Below are 19,007 nucleotides of genomic sequence, written 5' to 3'. Positions count from 1 at the left end.
GTTTACATAGGCTTAGAATTTTTTTTTTCGACCGCAGTATGAGAAACTTGATTTGGTTTACGAATATCTTGTATTAACAAGCTCGCTAGGCTTTCATTTTTATTTGACGTCATTAGGCAATGTTCCATTAAATTTGGCATTTAGATTTTTCTTGTCCACGATTCGTTGAAGAAAGCGATTTTATTTGTTGCGATCAATTTAACTTGTTTTGTTTTTTTGCTGAATTACAACATTAGCCACAAAACATTTTGATGATCTCTGGTAATTGGTAATCTCTAGTAATCCTTGAAATTATATACATCGCAATATAGGTCCGCACCAGTTGCAGCCGCTCCACCTCGCCGGAATCGAGTTAACCGATGGTCCAGTCTGCGTCACACTCGGCTGTCGCTGCACCAATGGTAGCTCCCAACCAGGCCTTTGGATTAATTGCTCAAATCGCAGCTACTGCTGGTAGTGTAGCGATCGGCTTCGTCGGTAACACCGTTGGACATGCCCTCATCGGAATGTTCAGCGGTTCCGATTCACAAGAGGCAGCCTCGCTAGGACAGGCTGCCCCGGTATCGGGCGAGGCAAACACTCCGGCAGAACCATGCTCGTGGGAGATCAAGCAAATATCTTGTACCCAAGGCCAGGTCGAGTGTGATTCGGAACAATTACCAAGTATAGAAGTCCATATATATAGCGTTCACGCGATACATTTTCCTTAAAGTTGATTGAATAAAAATAGTATAAATGTTGGCCAAATCCTGCAGCACTATAGGATCACAGATAGAGCATTAACACCAACTCACTGTGCTTCGGTATTTTTTTGCAAACGAACTATCAGGTCTATGTTTTTATTTAGTAAATATTTTAATAAATATTAGTTCATTAGGAGTATGACTTATTTTTATTTTGATGGCGCGGTGAAGGGGTGCTTAAAGTGCGAGTCGTATCTTTAAAATCGATCACTTGAAAGTAGTATAAATAATTATAAATGCGACAACAATAAACTCATAACCTTTTTAATGGTTATTTAGCCATAGGTAACGAGGAAATCGGTATGTTTTATTCATGTACATCAAAAAATACTCAGCAATAATGTAACTTATTATTAATTGTTACGTAGTATAAATGATCATAAAATGCGATAACATAAGCTCATAACCTTTCTAATGGTTATTTAGCCATACTGCCGTGATACGCATAACTGTCCCATCTGCATAGGAAACCCAAATGGGACTGTTATGCGGATCACGGCAGCATAGGTAACGAGGCAATCGGTATGTTTTATTCATGTACAACAAAAATTACTCAGCAACAATTTAATTTATTATTAATTGTTACGCGTGATTTTGTCTCCAGTGATTGGCCAAAATTGGTCGCTTTTAGAATCTGGTGCTCTAAGCATAACTGTCCCATGTTAATAGCGAATCCCATAACACATGGAACAGTATAGCGACCATACAGCTGCAACATCGAATTTAGCATTGACATCAATATAACCAGGTTGGTTGCAAGCAGAAAGAACAATACTAGCTGGGCTGCTGGCTGTTTGTGCTACTAATAACACTTGCAGTCTGTCAAATTAACATGATTCTATGATCTAGCTTCAATGACGATGGAATATAGCCGAATCCAAAGCCTAACCCATCAGCGCATTTGATCATGTAATGGATATTATAAACTCTGAAAGAAATACATTTTATTGTTGTCTGTTTTTGAGGTTAGAACTTTTATACTATTGTGAGAATGGTCCTCAGCAACTATCCTTCCAAATCAAAAACTCGTGCTAGCAATGGCTTCGTTCAGAAGCGTCAGCATCACAAGCGATGAATATGCATGACTGACGGTCATGGTGTTGAGCGGCTAACCCTGAAATCTATCCCAAAACCGTATTCGTTCGTTCAGTCCGAGCGATATTGCGTAACTCGGGGAACAGGCAAGTGCGACGTCATGTCGTCATGGGCTTCAATTTTGTACATACAGGCACCTATAAATAACCAATCAATTTAATTATGTAGATTTAGGCCATACCGTAAATTTGGCTGACATACCCCGTATCAAGTCCCACACACATAGCACACCATCCTGGCAACCAGATGCGCCCATCTCGGCCTGCCACTGGTCTATGAAAATACATGTGATAGGACCGCAATGGCCGTTTAGGGTGAACTGCAATAGGTGGCTATCAAGCCGGAACACGTAAACAGTGTGGCCCTGGCTGCCAGTAATGACTGTACCGCCCGCCACTTCCAAACATGTCACCGGTGACCCTGCTGGTGAAACTCCAGGATACATCGAAGCTCCTCCTCGGATGCGTGATGTTGAGCTGGCAACGCTGTGGACGGATTTGAGCCGGCGAGTTGCTGAAATAAACTAATGCTTCCTGCCGAACCGCTGTGTACGTGGGCTAAAAAGAAAAAGAATTAAGGCACTTGATGACATACTCATTACAGACTGAAAATTAAATGACTTAGAATATACAGTATTTTAAAAGAACAAGTAAAATCTGTCTGCGCCCTAGGTGAGCTTAAAAAATTGCTTGAAACATAGAACTTACTTCGCCCATATGCAGACGTAAATCCCCAATCGATCTGAAAACCTTACGTGTACGTTTCCAGTCTCAGAAAATCGATTCGTTCACTCAACCGTGCAACTATCACTTTGTCACCGGCGAGGTTTATGTTAGTTACCCCATTGTTGCGGTTGTTTTCAGCTTCATATATATCCTGCAAAGAAACGTCCGTCAATAGTTGTAATAAAAAACAAATGACTCCAAACAATTTACCTAAAAGTTACCAGTCGTTCCCTCCCAGAACTTTAAACGCCCATCTGCACACCCAATCTCTATGAGATCATCAAAAAAGTCCAGATACCAGATCGGCGAAGTCTGGTAACATTTCTTCCGCGCTGAACTTCCTCCTCCAGGTGGCTGAAAACATTCCCCAGCGCTCATCTGCTCTCGGGGTGGGCAGTTCCGGCATCAAGTGCAAAGCGTCGATAGTTTTAACCGAGTATAGCGTCAAAAAAGGATCGTTTCGCAGCACCTCCAGTTTTAATTCTACTAGATCTTTGCGAATAATTTCAATTAGCAAACTTGCATCCGCCGCGCTAAAAGATTAATCGGGTAATTTTAAAGCTGACACTAAATATTTCGACTTACTTGCATGCCTCTGCATTTTCCGTGGAGGAAGCTGTTTCTCCATATTCGCTTCAGCTCGTTTTTCTTCAGGAGCTATGGACTAGAAGGTTTTTCTGCATTCTCTTTCTCTGGACTGTCAGTCGCCGGTTCTGATTCCTTGTCCTTGGTCATACTCAGATCGCTAACCTATTTTTATAGAAAAGGAAAATTTAAATCCCATGGAACAATGATGGTTCCAAAAATAGTTTAGGTGGTTATGACAAAAAGAACACTTACGAGTGCAGAAATTCCCAGAACCTCCGCCTTTTTGACCCAGTTATCTGCATCGCTTCGACCGGGTACAATGTATGGGAAAACGTCCTGAATCCGAACGGGTACTGTCTCATCGGTGGTTTATGCCTGGCAAATCGCTGAATTTTGCTCAGCACGATCATGTGGAAAAAAACGATGCCTTTTTTGTCTGCTCACTTCGCTGCCATGAAACCGACGATGAGTCCTTTTTCCAAATGAGTCACACGGTTGGCCCGAGTGAATATGTGCGTGTAGAATACGCTTCCATTATGTTTGTTCTGTAAATCAACAAGGACATCTAGACATGAAAAAGAATGTTGCAGGGGGAAGCTTATGGTAAAAACTTACCGAACGAGAAAGTCCTTTCCAAGTATCTTGCTGTTGTGTTTAATGTTGACGGTAACGAAGTCGGAAGCGACTCTGACCTATGAGATTTTTCTGTCCCCGAGCGCTATCAGCGGACACACTACGAATTTAACCGTCAAGTGGCTTTCACTTTTGCTGAGCTGGAAGCGGCCGCTCTGAATCTGTACAGCGACATCCTTTTGAACCACTTCGGATTCATGAACTATACACTATAATTATATTATACAATGGATTTTTTCATAACGTTTACTATTTCCTAAAATCACGAACCGATCCAATGGCTAATGATTGTGTAGAACTAGGGGAAAGTAATAAAAACATGAACGACAGCGAGCAGGATAAATTCGAGGATTTGAACAATCAGTTAAGTCAGCTGTTGCGGGGTAACACATAACGGGCGCGTTCATCCGAGGTGAGATATAATTTCAAACTGTAACTGTAACTGGTGCCCGACGTCGACAAAAATCAGTCGTTAGTTTTCTGAGATTTTTTCTGCAGAAAACTAAAATATTTAGAAGTGTCAAACAATCAAAAACAAATCTATCAGTGCAGCCAGTTTTAGCACAATTTCATCAAAGTATGCTGCCACTCTGACAGTGTACCTTTATGGGTGTACCTATAAACACTCATAGTAATAGACTCGCGGATGTAAAAACCGCAAAACTGGCAACTAGAAAAACAAGCGCGTTAAACTGGCATCACCCAAAAATGTGCAAGCTCGAACGTGCTCGACTGTATTCGATCACCTTTTTTTATTAAAATAATTTTTCAAGTGGTTCAATATGTGAATCAAAAGAGAAGTTATACGTTTGATACTGAGCAATAAGAAATTAAGAAAAGCAAAAAAAATCCAGTTTCTTTAAAAAAACACAAATTTGATGAAAAAGAGCATAAGTAAAATGTTTTTTATTCTTTTATATAGAAAACAATAAATATCTTTCTAAATAACATTGTAAAATACTAACACGAACATGAAAAGTGAAGCCTACTGTGAATAACAAAATAATTTTTTTTATATAAAATCACAATACTTGTTCTGCTTATTTGCATTGTATGACGTCATGCTCGTTTGGCTCCGAATTTTGACAGTTTGTTTGGCTCAATAAAAGTACCTTCGCTGGTCTATTACTATGAGTGTCTATAGGTGTACCTGGGTCATAAAATGTGTCCTCAAAAAATCGTCAGAGCATTCCGTATTAACATATTTGTATTTGGTAACCTGGCAGATTGCTGAATCAATTTCCGGATGATTTGATGTGGAAAGGTGAAGACATTTTCTAAAAAGGCCCATACGTAATAATATTGATCTTATTATATCTTATTATATGAAAATCGTGATTTTTTGGTAAGAAAAAAGAAATCGGTATTTTTAGTAACATTATTGGTATTGAAATTAAAAATCGGTTTAAATATCGATAAATCGGTATATTCTGCAACACTATTTTGGGGTTCATCTACGTCAAAACAATGTTTTTGACAAATTGGAATGAACTCTTGGAGTTCATACCCAGTAAACGAAACGGCGAATAGCCAGATTAAAACAGATGCCGGCTAGCGGTAGGCTACTGGAACTATGTTATAGGCTACCCGCCGTAACTTTATTTCATATTCCCCACTCGAAGTTCATCCAAATGGTGAAAAAGTATGGAGAATCGAGGTAAAATAGGACAGGGGAATACAGAGTAAAATGGGCAGCTCGAAGAATTTTTGATTTTTTCAATAGTTAGAGACACCAAATTAAAGTGACAGTATTCAGAATTGATCCAGCGATGAAAACGGAAGCTGTTCTGCATATAAAATTTTTTGACGAGAAAGGTCTATTGTCCAAATGATGTTAAATTTGGCATCTGAGCTTACTTTGACATTTGCCACAATATGAGAGGGGGGGGGGGGCTTTGAGAACCAAAAAAAAATTTTGCGATGCCCTAATGTAGGATTTTGTACCTATTTAGCAAAATTAGTTTTAAATAGAATTTGTGTGTTTTCATCAGAATTCTGGCAGCAAACCGGTAGCGCTCGGTTTCAGCAAGAATGCTGCAAGGAATGTACAATTTCGTTCGACTCCTGCCAGAGTTTTGTTCGACTTTTGCAATTATTCTGTCCGGTAGAGATTACGATGGTTTTGGTACGTATCCCTTCAGAATTATTCTGGCAATTTATTCCAGTCTGAAAAAAACCTAACGGAACGGCATCTACCGGAGGATTTCATGCCTGGGGAAATGTTGATTCGGAAGATTGTCGGGAATTCCAATATAAGTGGAAGTGGCTTGATTTTGAAAGTCATCTTCTTGTATTTCCGAAAATTGAATTTATTTTATTTTGGACTTTTTTAAATTCAAAATGGAATCTGTGTTTCTGTTTAAGTATAGCGGAATGTGTACAGGTTCTAATTTGAACAGCGAAATAAATTTGATGATAGAAATGCTTAAATTGTTTATTTTTTACAGATATGGAAAATAATATATGGGTTGCGTCTTTTTCAAATTTTGCTCCATTCGAGCCGCCATGACATCACCAAATCACTACAAAATTTGCTTATGAGTTCAATATATGGGAGCTGTCAAGTTGTCCCCGGGCTGCATTGCATAGACACTTAGTGTATAACTTTTATGCAGAATTGTAAACAGATGGATGTGAACTTCGTGCTGTCAAATTTTATTTTGTTGATTTTCTTAACGTTTGATTTGGCATTGAAAGTGTACTAAAAGTGGTTGAAACTTATTTGGTTAGTCAGTGAGATTTGCTCAAATTATTTTTTAGATAGATTTCGTAGCCTGCTCGGTTTAAAAATCACTTTATCGGGTTGGACTGTACACGACGGATCCCTAAGTGTCACTTTATTTCTGTTGATCGTTGCGGTGTTTCCTCTTTCTGTTGAAAGAGTAGAAATTCTGGGAATAATCACCGTCGGAGAGGAATCGTAATCGTATCGTAATTGGAATCAGTATTGTCGGATAACATTTCACTTTTCGCACTTGATATTTTTCCAGCTCGAATTTTCAAACAAAACTGATTCCATCAACCGGGATCGATTTCTTATACAGTCGTGATTCGCTGGTTGGGACACAGCCTTGTCCAACTAACCAATTTGATTCGCTAGTTGAACCGACTGACAAATGTCAAAAACTCTCCAAAGAAGATGTTGGCAATGTAAATGGATCTATTTACATCTCTAAATATTGTCAGATTGATTGTCAAGGTTAATTTGACATGAGATTTTGGCATTTAGATGCTTTTCAGTTGGACAATGATCCAACTAGCGGAGGTCCAACTAAAAAGCGGTCCAGTTAAAAACTGTCCAACCAGCGAATCACGACTGTATAGCGCTCGAAAAAATTGCACGAGAAAAATTGGAACATTCCTGAATATTCCACAAAACTCGCGTCACTGCAACTCACGCAGTCATCATGCAGTGCGTGTGATGACGTTGATGATGGTAATGACGTCGGGTGCTCATCGCTAGCGACGGTTTGCTTGATTATGCTCGCTGTCTCGTAATCTTTCGATCTCCTGCTCTTTCATTCACTCAGGCAACAGCGCTATGGTTAGCGGGGATTGGAAATGTTATTAAATTTTCGTGAGCGTTTTTTCAAAACGTCATATCTGCAATGAGTTACTCTCTTTGTTTACTTTCTCTTTCGGTTTTTACGGCGTCACTATAACACTTTTCACTTATTTTACAGTACAGATCGAAAGGCGGTGGTTTTAACTAGCATATTATGCAAAGAGTTGAGGGATAAATGTTAGTGACCGAATAATTAACAGAAAAGAAAGTAAACAAAGAGAGTAACTCATTGCAGATATGACGTTTTGAAAACAACGCTCAAGATTTCTTGAACGTTTTTTCAAAACGTCATATCTGCAATGAGTTACTCTCTTTGTTTACTTTCTCTTTCGATTTTTACAGCGTCACTATAACACTTTTCACTTATTTTACAGTACAGATCGAAAGACGGTGGTTTTAACTAGCATATTATACAAAGAGTTGAGGGATAAATGTTAAAATCTTGAGCGTTTTTTCATAACGTCATATCTGCAATGAGTTACTCTCTTTGTTTACTTTCTCTTTCGATTTTTACGGCGTCACTATAACACTTTTCACTTATTTTACAGTACAGATCGAAAGACGGTGGTTTTAACTAGCATATTATGCAAAGAGTTGAGGGATAAATGTTAAAGTGTCCGAATTATTAACAGAAGAGAAAGTAAACAAAGAGAGTAACACATTGCAGATATGACGTTTTGAAAAAACGCTCAAGAAATGACCGAAGGAAGAGAAAGTAAACAAAGAGAGTAACTCATTGCAGATATCTTGAGCGTTAATAATTCGGTCACTTTAACATTTATCCCTCAGCTCTTTGCATAATATGCTAGTTAAAACCACCGTCTTTCGATCTGTACTGTAAAATATGTGAAAAGTGTTATACTGACGCCGTAAAAATCGAAAGAGAAAGTATAAACAGAGAGTAACTCATTGCAGATATGACGTTTTGAAAAAACGCTCAAGGTATGACGTTTTGAAAAAACGCTCAAGATTTTGTTTAATTTTGGCGTGACATGCGAGTTGCTCACATGGCAAGTGGGCGTAAGGGTGAATCGAATGAACATGGATGCTAGTTTTTCTTCTTGCGGACGCAACATAACCATTTGAGCGAACCAACCTCTGATTCGAATCCAAAATCGCAATCAGTCCAATTTAAACGCGAAAATTTGGTTCCGAGGTGGTGTTCTGATGTCAAGACAATCTGTTCCATTATAGCAACTCCCCACGTCTAGTTCGGTCTATTGATTTTGAAAATATGGAAAAAGTGGTTTGGAGACAGCGACACCAAAGCACTCCACAATGCAATTAAATTGTCACCATGAATGTATTGGTGCTGGAAAAATTATTCTGAGTGAAGAGAAGAGAATAACGAGCTAATTTAATCCGGTTCTAACCATAATATTGATCCAGTTTCTGATTAGAACTCTCTAGTTAGAGGATGGACTGGAGAATATCAGATAAATTGCAAATAGTACCCGCAAAGAGAATGTTTTGCATCGCTTGAATATGTTTAAACACACAAGTGTAAACTTGAAAATGAAAAAAAAATGTTTAGTATCTACCTACCTACAATCACAACACAAAACAGTAAACAGCCCGGAATTTCGCACTCCCGGAGGAATAATGAACACTACTGATAAAGCCTATAGCTGTTTACCACATTGGATTAAGAACAATCAGGCCCGTAGCATGCAGTTGGCAAGATCGGTCCACGCCAAGGGCGCCAAGCTTAGGAATCTCATCTGCCTATAGTATTTAGGAGCAGTAACAGTCATCCTAATGACTTTCTACGCACTTTCAACACCGGACCTTATTGCTACAATGGCCCATTTGCTTACATTTAGTGCAATGCACGACGCGTGGAGCAAACGACCGAACAGGCAGACGAATCTTGTTGAACAAGACGTAATTGGGTGCCACCAAATATCAAACGAACCTAGTTTAAAGGAACATACAATTTTATCCCGTCCTGTGTGATTGCCGTTCGAAATCTTTGTTAACTGGAGTAAGGGGTACCTCAAACAGCCAACCACGTGCTTCAGTAGCTCCCCGCATGACAAAGTCAAATCGGTTACCACACCGTCGATCTTAACTTTGTGGGCAGGCTTGTAGACGCGGTAGCCCTTAAGGAAATACTCCTCGCCAGTTTGCTTTAGACATGATATCACAATTCTGAGTTTATCCTGGCGAACTTTCGAGATATCTGTCCCGGATGAAAATTTTTGCGTCACTTCTTTGGAAATCTTTGACTAGATAGAATCCGAAGAAGGTTTTTTACGGAAAGTGGGAGTCTTCGATGCCAAATCTTGTCCGACATTAGTTTTACCGACAATTAAGTTCTTTCCAGGAGAGTTAACGACGCTAACTGAAAATTTTTTGAATATTTGACAGAAATTATAGAAGATTGTAAGACAAGCCAGCAGTTGGCAAAGTAAAAACGTGATCACCACTCGATATATGGATAGCAGACATTTTAATTCTCTCTCATTCACGCGAGAAGAAGCTTATCCGATGTCCAACTTTTCCAGGATAATGAGTTGCAAAATTCTCCATCTCACCAAATAGCGAGCGAATATTTTTTCCAATAAAACATAACTGGTGATCTCCTTTTTCAGCAGAGAGGTGGACAATAATTTATTTTAGTAAAAATAAACAATAGTGTCCAAATTTACAAAAAATTACCAATAAAACGGCAACAAAATAGGATAGACTTGTTTTGTCATGTTTTTGATATTCGCCAGCAAGGCAGCAAGCACAAAAGAGATACGTTGATAAACTTGTTAACTCATTCTACGTCAAATTTGATTATCCAGAGAAATAGGGCGTATTATTCTTCCCGAGAAGTTGTGTGAGTGCTAGTAACTTTTGATATGAAAATGTGAGTTGGTTTGGTTTGTTTCCACATTTCTTATAAAAATTCATAGATCATGAATCAGTAGTGACTGGCTCGAATTGTACGTTTCCCATGTTGATCGGAGATTTGGGCCTTGCCGTGATCTGTTCTTTCATCATTGGAAGAATTGGAAAAGTGGAAAATAACTACACGGAGAGCATAGACAATAATGCAGTATTCTTCACTCCCAAAGAAATAAAAGATTTTCGATAAGCAGATGTACCAAAACCCCCGAGAGGATATTGAGATAATAGAACGACAACACCTCCGAAAAGATATTGTCATTCAAATGCGGTTTAAACTATAGCTCTTTGTCACACTGGGCTAAGAACAATACCATATCTTTGAGTTTCAGCTATCTGTTCCTAGGTTCATGTATGTATGGATAACCAAAAATACAGATACGCAATTGCATTACTGCAGGTAAGTTACATATCAAATGATATGAAGCTCCGTTATCAGAGTCACATAGATCACACGAATAATACTCAGCACGCTGAATAGTAACCATGTGACAATTGAGGTGGAAATGTCCAGTTAGTGGACTGACTAGAATACTGAAATTGTGCTTGGAAAAATGCAGAAAATTGTTTGACATTTTCGGACTCAAATCCGGCAGAAAAGTTTTTGTTTGAACGCAAGTTTGCAAGCTACGCCAATGGTTGGCATGTTCGGCTTTATCCAACTTATCGGCAATGGAAGCGCTGGGCCTGGACCAACAAAGTCAGTGGCAGTGCCAGCTCTAGCCAATTCGTCCGTCCATTCATTTCCAGTAATACCGGAATGACCCATAGAAGGTAGATAGCATTTGAAATTACTTTTGCAATACCTTTTTTACTAATTTCGATCTCGAATCTGCCGAACATCAGGGCAGCCGGACTGTCAGAGCAAACATTTAATTGTTTAACCGCAAATCCCCCGTAGAAGTGCCGATTGTACGCCACACAGTATCACAAAGATTTCTGCTTGGAATACGGTACAGTATCTATCAAGCGAACGATCTAGTCTCATTTCACGACAATAGACACCAGCACAAGTGCAAACCTCCAACAAAGAACCGTCAGTGTAACAAACTACGTATTCTTCAATTTGTCGGTCCATGTAGCCAGGCAGCCATTCCTCGCGCGGAGGAATTCATACATTGAAAATTTGAAAAGGAACACTACATGTAACTATAAGGTCAATGGAAGCAAACTGAACTCTGCAATTCCAAAGTAACCATTTGGGGCCACAGTCTTGAGACGATCTATTTTATTACCGTTCAAGAGCCCAGAAACCTCAGGACGTTATTTGCGGAGAAACATACGTCCACTAAGTCAAAGATTGGCTTAACACAGCAAGGCATTACCAACAAAAAATGTTTATATAATCACTCTAACTCCAGTTGACGGTACCCCCATCGGGGACCTAACAATCCGAACAAATCGAATGAATGAGTGGACAGCAACAAGATATTTTGTGTAAGCTTTTTAATAAGTTCAGATCTGTCTGTTTCGATATAAATACATAAAATGCAGTGACATCCCATAACCAGAATCAGACGCGAACACCGTCAGGATAGCATTCCATCTATCAAAATGCCATCCCCCTCCAGCAGTGGGGATGCCCAGGTCCCTTGTGCCAGTCGAACGGGCGACTGCTGTTTGATTTAATGTTATCGTGTGAAATCGGCACCACACCGCCGCCCGTGATAGCCGGTAGATAGGTGGGAAGGAAGGCAGAAACCGAGTGCAAATAAAAAATCGAGAAAAACGAACAAACAAACATGTCTCATCTTCGATTCCGCACTGCACTCTGCCTGCCGAATGTGGTGCTGGGAACAAGTTGTTCAACATGACAGCTACTTTCGCATGTATACAAGTGACGTGACATATACAGGGACAGCAGTGGGGAGGCTGGTGCAACTTTTATTTGCAATCAATTTGATTCTGCTTTGCTCTGGGATCAAATTCATCACCCGGGATAGAAGAGCAAACTAATGCAAGTAAAGAGTTCAGTTACTTGTCTGGCAATAGTGGTTTGAATATATTATTTACCCATTAGTTTGGTGTTCCCGAAGCAGTGGTTTTCAACCTGATAAAGTTGAATTACACGATAAATTCAAATTGGCGTCAAATTGGCACCAGTTAGACACTAAATCCAAGTCCAGAACAAAAGTTCGTTTTCACTTTCTCGTTAGCAAACCAGAGCTGCGTTTGCTTCCCGAGACATCACCCATGATCCACCAGCTGTTTAGGCGTTCACTCAAGTTGTGTGACTTTAACTGTTTTGATTGCTCGCCCAACTGGACCCAAGTTGGCGCTAGTTACTGATGAGATTAATTAGAAATACAATCTCAATTTTCTTCTCAGGTGTTGTACTCTTATGCACAGATTAGTTCATGTATATTTTTTAAATCTATATATTAATATTAAACTGTATTTTTATAACTAGCTGATAACTTTTTCCCAACACTATCTACCCTGAGGTAAAAGAAACCACACACCGACAGAATATACAAAAAAACTGACATAATGTACGATTGGATGATATTCAGTTGCAGCCAACTCACCGACTACAAAAAGAATCAGTTCGAATGTGATAGGCATTTTCTCATTTCATGCTAATTATCATGCTTCCGATAACGATCTGACGCACAGCTCTCAAGTCACTTTATTGTCAGATTCAATATCCATCAGCTGCCATTACCTGTATCGTGTAACGAAGCTGAAAAAGGCAAACCGCAAAATGAATATGTATAGGTTGGTTGGGACGTACTCACAAATTCCAGCGAAATCGCAAATTGCTCATCTTCACTTTCCTTCCATCAAACCATGCTGGGAGAACAAAGCATCAAACCGGGTGGCGACCATAGAGAAAAACCGAACCGAGCGAATGAGTTGCAGTTCTAGTTGCCTCTAGCTGCACCGGTCCAACAGACTGCTGCCGTGTTTGTTGTGATGCCAGCAACGATTCTTTGCAAACATGAATAAATTAATCACCTCCGATCAGCCCGACTGGACCCAAGTGAAAAGTCACTTAAGTACATACATATACATGTACACTCTTAGAAGAAATCCCTGAAGGTCGTCTCTAGCTGAAAGCTTTGTCTGACGAGAGAGTGTTGTCGGATGCGGTAACGGGGTTGCCTGGTCGAAGGAAGGAAGGTTGCCGTTGATGCACAGTAGAAGGTAAAGGCTTACAGCGATCGATAAGTGAAGAGCGTTGAACGAAACAGGCATGCATCGGTGCAAACTTTGCATGATTTATTCTTGCCAGAATTTGCTTTTTGTAAGTCCGTGAAAATCAAGTCTTCCCTAACTTGACACTCCAAACTACCGTGTTTCGGATGATGCCGCCATCATAAAATGCCGTAGATGTAGCCGTTTTTGCCTGAGTCGAAAGTGAATCAGGCTCTAACCCCAAATGCTGTCAAAATGTATGAACTGACTATGGTTGGAGTTAGACTTAGTTCCGGGGCTAAGAAAAACGACATCAAGATACGAGAAAATAATTTCATGGTGTCATTTACGAACTATTTCCTTTATTTACAGTTTGGAACAGTATTATAATTTATTGTAATTTTAGAACAGTATTATAATTTATTGTAAATACAAATAAAGTAAATCAGCTCTCGTGTTCCTACAGGAAACGCCCATGAAAATTCGGTTAATGCTCTGACAATCTGCAAATTTCAAATGATTGATTTTCAGCATAGGGCATACGAACTAACTAACCGGATGTCGCGCAAATGGCTCATTGAACTAGCAGCCACTAGTGCTTCAAGACGGCCTTATAGGTAAATTCAAAGCTCCAAGCTCACAGCATGTTGGATTGCTCAGGCTGTGAAAAGTCGACAAAATTTAGTTGAATTTCAGCGAAAAAAATATTGTCAGAAAGTTGTTTAATAATCAACGGCGAATTCTTGTAACTTATTTTGTTAATTTTCAAATTGTCTGGATAAATCTGGACGAATTCTTTGAAATCAGGATCAAACAAAAATAAATCTGTATGTCTTCACGACGCTTAAGGGGTTACATCTTATGACAAGCGCCATTGAGCACTTTTCGAGAAAATCGATTTTTAAAGTTTGAGATAGAATACAGTGAAGACCCGTTTTTATCAGCCCCTTGGCGAAATTTAAGCTAAAAAACAGGGACATTGATAAAATCGGGACATATATTTTTCTATCTTTTGAATAAACCGAAGCCCTAAAAATTTTCTTCTTTAGTCCTTAGATATAGCGTAGCAACCTTTTCTGATTATTTACTTTAAGTTCCCCTTAAGGGGGTGTAACAGTGCAAAATTAAAAAATAAAGTAATATTTTTATTTTTGCAAATTTTCAAATCTCTAAGATAAGAAATATATGCACAAGAAAGGATTTACTCGAATTCAACTTGGTTCGTCTGCTAGAGCCCATCAAACTACCAACTATCCATTTTCATATGAAGCTGAAAAAATCGGGTCAAACAGCTGATAAAATCGGGGGTAGATAAAACCGGGTCTCTACTGCATCTCGAAATTTATAAATGTTAGAAGCTTTTCGGAGAAAGCGATTGATGCTTCTATCTTTTCTGTAGTAATCTCTCTATTTATGTGAAGATTGGTTGAATATATTGACAGTTTTTGCTTGAAATGTAAACCATGTGTCATAATTGGTGTATTGATGGTGAAATATGTATAACTTGTCACAAATGTGCACAGAAGATTTGGTGTAAAAAAGACTCATAACTGATTCGTAAAATTATACGTTATAGATCTCAATATTATACTTTTCCATCCGGTAGCAGCATTATCAGGTTACAAAATGATGGTATTGGAACACAAAATTTTCACAATTTTCCTCCTTTGTTCGGGAAAACAATGAATAAAAGTTGGTTTCATCAACAATTTAGAGACAAAATATATCAAACAAGATTATTGTTGACAGGTGATTAGACGAAAAAATATTCTTCTTGCATAATCCATCAATACTTTCCAAAACTAGTGGGAATCTCAAAAAGAAATTTGTTCAATAATCTTAAAAACACAAACCAACAAGGGGGTGGACGTAGCGAAATGGTTAAACGATTGCCTTGTTCGCAGTGCACCTGGGTTCGAGTCCCGACACCGCACATTTGGTTAGAAATTTTTCATAAGAGATTTTTCTAAACCCGAAGAGGCGAATGACCTTAAGGTTAAAACCTCTGTAATCGAAATAAAAAAAACAAACCAACAATTCGCAGCTTTTTGCCTTATAGCAAGCCAACATGCTAGGATTGTTGTCTTTTTTCATTGTCACAAGATAGCACAATTCGATCACTCGAGAAATTGGCGCTTGTTATAATCGTGTTTCGCTATACCTCAGAAACCCAGTAAAATTTAAAAATTCTGAAAACGCCACATTGTAGAGATCTAAAAATTAAGTAACATGGCATATCTAACTTAGTTTACCCCAAAATGGCGTTTGTCATAAGATAGCACAACAGCGACGAAATGTTGAAGTCGGCCAAAAATCGATTTTAAAGTTTAGGCTTTTAAGAATGTTATCTCAAATTTTTATTGAGATCGGAGCAGTAGACGCTACGTTATGGCGTTTTTCATCTTTCTTATTTACGGAGGCGTGGCTTATAGCGAAGACTGCATATCAAGAAGACTGGCAACTCTGTCCAGAACCTGGAGACAGTAACAGCAACGCATGTAAACGATTTGTTTTCCTCCCAATTCAAACGTCAATGCGACACAATACCAACGCAGCTGGATAAGTCTATAGGCTAGGCCAGCCGCCTTGAAAAGTGACTCATATTTTCCAACATGGTGTTTCTTTTTCAAAAATATTAGCTAAGAAAATGGTACTGCCAAATTACAATAACTTCTACTATCACTTTGAAATGAGGTTTACAATGTGTGTAAGAAATATAAGGTTTGTTCCAGTATCAGGAGAAACTGGAAGTACTCCGGTGAAAATCGTTCCTGTACTCTCTTCTTCTCTTTTTTCTTCTTGTGGTAGCAAACCGGAGTAAAAAAGAGCAAGTATTTTTTACTCCGTAGTGACTTCCGTGTACTGGAACAAACCTATAATTGTCCTTTGCAACAATATCAGAAACTTACTTGATATAGGGTAGACTAATCACATTAGTCATGATGTCGCACTCTTACATTTGGCCTGCGTTAAGCCAAACCGAACTGAGAGCCATAATTTTTTTCTTGTATTTTTCGTGTCAAAATTCATTTTTCGCTAGCTTAGCATTCAAACAGAAAAATAAAGAACACTTACTTGCTTTCGTTTGCTATTTGAATTCCCAAAAAATAATAGATATTGGAGTTTTTAGTGTTACATTGGATGCTATAGCGATTTTAGAGCATCTACCTCAAAATGGCGCTTGGTCCTCTTTGGCTTAACACAGGCCATTTATGACTAGGCATACAATGAATAGTATGTGCTTAAATAGCAATCTACATCATCACTTCGTCCCTAAGAAGCGCTACCATAACAAATCTTCAGTGAAAAAAAGAAAATACTTTTAATTCTACATTTGAACCAATGAATTTAACAGAGATAACAGATGCTCTAATTTGTTCAAATGGATGGATATAGATTAGGGCACAGTAACCCTAATTTAATAAGTTAATTTGGATATCTTCGCCAAAAATATTTTGTCTTTTAATAATAGAACTTACCCAAGAGTAGTATACGCAACTTTCAACAACACATAAATACTGTTATCCAACTTCCAATCTGTGATCTGCCTCTTCAATGCAAATATATTCGCAATAAAAATTGTCACTTAAATTCTTCGAATATACAGTAGAACCAGAAGCTGGAAGTATTCGCCACTTCTCTATTTTTATTTTTCTGATAGCAAAACGAACGAAACAGTAGGTTTGTTACAGTGCATGACTCTTGTCTCTTTTTATCCAGAGCAAAGAGAAATGATAAAATCCTGCTCCTGTTTACCCCGCGCAGCTGACAGAAGAAGAATAAAGAAAAGTAGTGAAAACCGGAAGCACCTGTTTGCTCTGAAGTATTTCTAGTTTCTGTAACATTACTGGAACGTACTTAGTAGCAACTTTTTTTACCCGAAGCAACTGAGCAAAGAAACGGTACTGGAACAAACCTATCATTCTTACCGTTGCTAATGTATACTGGTTCCGGCACGAACGACGCCGTCAGACTGGACTCCGTTATATTCTCGGTGGTACGCTCATCATCCGAAGATTCGGTACATATATCCACGTCGGCGAATTTCAGTTTTTGCATTGATTTTAACCTACACAGAAAAAAAATGATCAAATCTCCCGTTACGTACAATTTTGTCAACATAATAAACAAAGGCCATTTGGCTGGCGCATTCAATTTACAGAAATATAAGGCGTTTTCAGAAAGTTTCGGGACAATTCACGTCATTTTCATTTTGTACCAAACAGTAAAAAAAAATCTATCCACCATTATTTTTATCCCTTTGCTTTCCGCCTAACAAATTAAATTTTAAAGGATAATCTTACCTTACACACCAGAGAAAATGACGAGAAATTCCGGAGTTCTTTAAAAAACGCGTTCGTTTTTAAAAATTTTCACTGCACCGACTCAATCAAGACGCACAATTATAAATAATTGTGGTGCATCTCGAGATAGGAAAATAGTGTGCTAGATTTGCGGTGTGTGAATGTATGAGAAATATGACGTCACTTTATTTGAATAAGAGGCTTCCCAGTCGAAATTGCGACTAGGTCAGTTAAATAGTTGTTACCAAACGGTGAGCATTCAAATGACACACCATTTGCCGATGAATAATTTTGTAGGGACTGGGGGCTACAAATTTTATGGTTCTATTACCTACTTGACACTTAAACAACACTGAATTCAAAAGTTTTCTTTTTAGGGTGATGAGCCCATTTTCGCCATGTTTCTATTATCACCCTACCCATTTGAAGCCGTTGGTTAGAGCAGTGTCTGCCATCTTTGTTCAACGCATTGAGTCAAATGGTAGCGCAACAATAGGGGCACTCGATTCGAAAATTTCACTGCTTTCAGCGCATTTGTGTTATAATATTGGTTCTTAACAACGAAGTAATGCTGTTGATGTCATTTTTTACGCATTCTATTGATTGTAGGCCGAGAAATTAATTAATTAGTGAGGCACCTTGCTTAGTATGGTGAAAATAAGCACTTTACTCTATTTCTAGCATTTTTCCAGTGACATTCACGTTTTTTACTCCTTTCAAAAGAAAATTTGAGAACTTTTGGAAACACAATATTATTTCTTTTTGTGCAAGAATACCAGGTATATTTTTCAAATGTCTTAACATTTCATTAAAAAAGTGTTTTAATTTGTATTCAACGTCAAAGATTCTGAATCGGTTTTTGATTTTGAGCCAGAATCCTGCTAGAAATCAGTCAGACATAAAAAAAATTGTCTTCAGAATGAAAAACCTGTCTTCACAACCTTTCAATTGTCTTCAAAATGAAGACTGTTTTTACATCTGGCATCGCTGCTCCAGTGAGAGATGTGCAGAAAGAAATTCAGACAAAATAGGAACCTTAAATTCCATCGTTAAAATCTAACAGTGCACCCAAAAAGAGACAGATTGACTCGCATGGCTCAAGAATTTGACAGTTTCGCTGGCTCTAGATGGCGTCTTTACATATCTCTCCCTGGAGGATAACTACCCATATTGCGCGTTCAAATTATATAAAAAATAACGGTTCATTTGAAAGTAAGTAAGTGACATCTTAAATAAAGTGAGGTAGCAACTACAAACACTATATACAGACTAGCAAAGTGTCAAAACTGAAGTTTGACTGTCAAAAGTATACACGCAACCA

The 19,007-nt window shown here is 38.4% G+C and overlaps 1 protein-coding gene and 2 long non-coding RNA genes across 5 annotated transcripts; 1 reads left to right on the top strand and 2 right to left on the bottom strand.

Moving 5' to 3' along the window:
- The first annotated feature begins 359 nt into the window (after positions 1 to 359).
- On the top strand, positions 360 to 710 carry LOC131695188 (hemiasterlin resistant protein 1-like). Its single transcript, XM_058983708.1, has one exon. It carries the CDS (start codon positions 360 to 362, stop codon positions 708 to 710), a length of 351 nt encoding a protein of 116 aa, XP_058839691.1.
- An 837-nt stretch (positions 711 to 1,547) lies between these two features.
- On the bottom strand, positions 1,548 to 3,241 carry LOC131677476 (uncharacterized). Of its 2 annotated transcripts, none has more exons than XR_009303364.1 (5): positions 3,149 to 3,241; positions 2,774 to 3,096; positions 2,236 to 2,714; positions 2,040 to 2,170; positions 1,548 to 1,975 (listed from the first exon to the last, which is right to left on the bottom strand). It is a non-coding gene; the product is annotated as an uncharacterized LOC131677476 (long non-coding RNA). The 2 variants fall into 2 exon arrangements; XR_009303365.1 differs by lacking the exon at positions 3,149 to 3,241 and having other exon boundaries at positions 1,548 to 1,671; positions 1,725 to 1,975; positions 2,774 to 3,100.
- Position 3,242: 1 nt separating this feature from the next.
- LOC131677478 (uncharacterized) lies at positions 3,243 to 4,296 on the bottom strand. Of its 2 annotated transcripts, XR_009303367.1 has the most exons (4): positions 4,055 to 4,296; positions 3,767 to 3,993; positions 3,404 to 3,696; positions 3,243 to 3,313 (listed from the first exon to the last, which is right to left on the bottom strand). It is a non-coding gene; the product is annotated as an uncharacterized LOC131677478 (long non-coding RNA). The 2 variants fall into 2 exon arrangements; XR_009303368.1 differs by lacking the exon at positions 4,055 to 4,296 and having other exon boundaries at positions 3,767 to 4,029.
- Between the last annotated feature and the right edge of the window lie 14,711 nt (positions 4,297 to 19,007).

Source organism: Topomyia yanbarensis, chromosome 1 (genome assembly GCF_030247195.1).
Source record: "Topomyia yanbarensis strain Yona2022 chromosome 1, ASM3024719v1, whole genome shotgun sequence".
In the NCBI taxonomy this organism is placed as follows: domain Eukaryota; kingdom Metazoa; phylum Arthropoda; class Insecta; order Diptera; family Culicidae; genus Topomyia; species Topomyia yanbarensis.
The sequence above is the reverse complement of the archived record's forward strand: the minus strand, read 5'-3'. Positions and strand labels throughout refer to the sequence as shown.

What these genes read in the sequence shown, in the direction of transcription:
- LOC131695188 (XM_058983708.1), top strand. Translation starts at nt 360, where the DNA reads ATGGTCCAGTCTGCGTCACACTCGGCTGTCGCTGCACCAATGGTAGCT.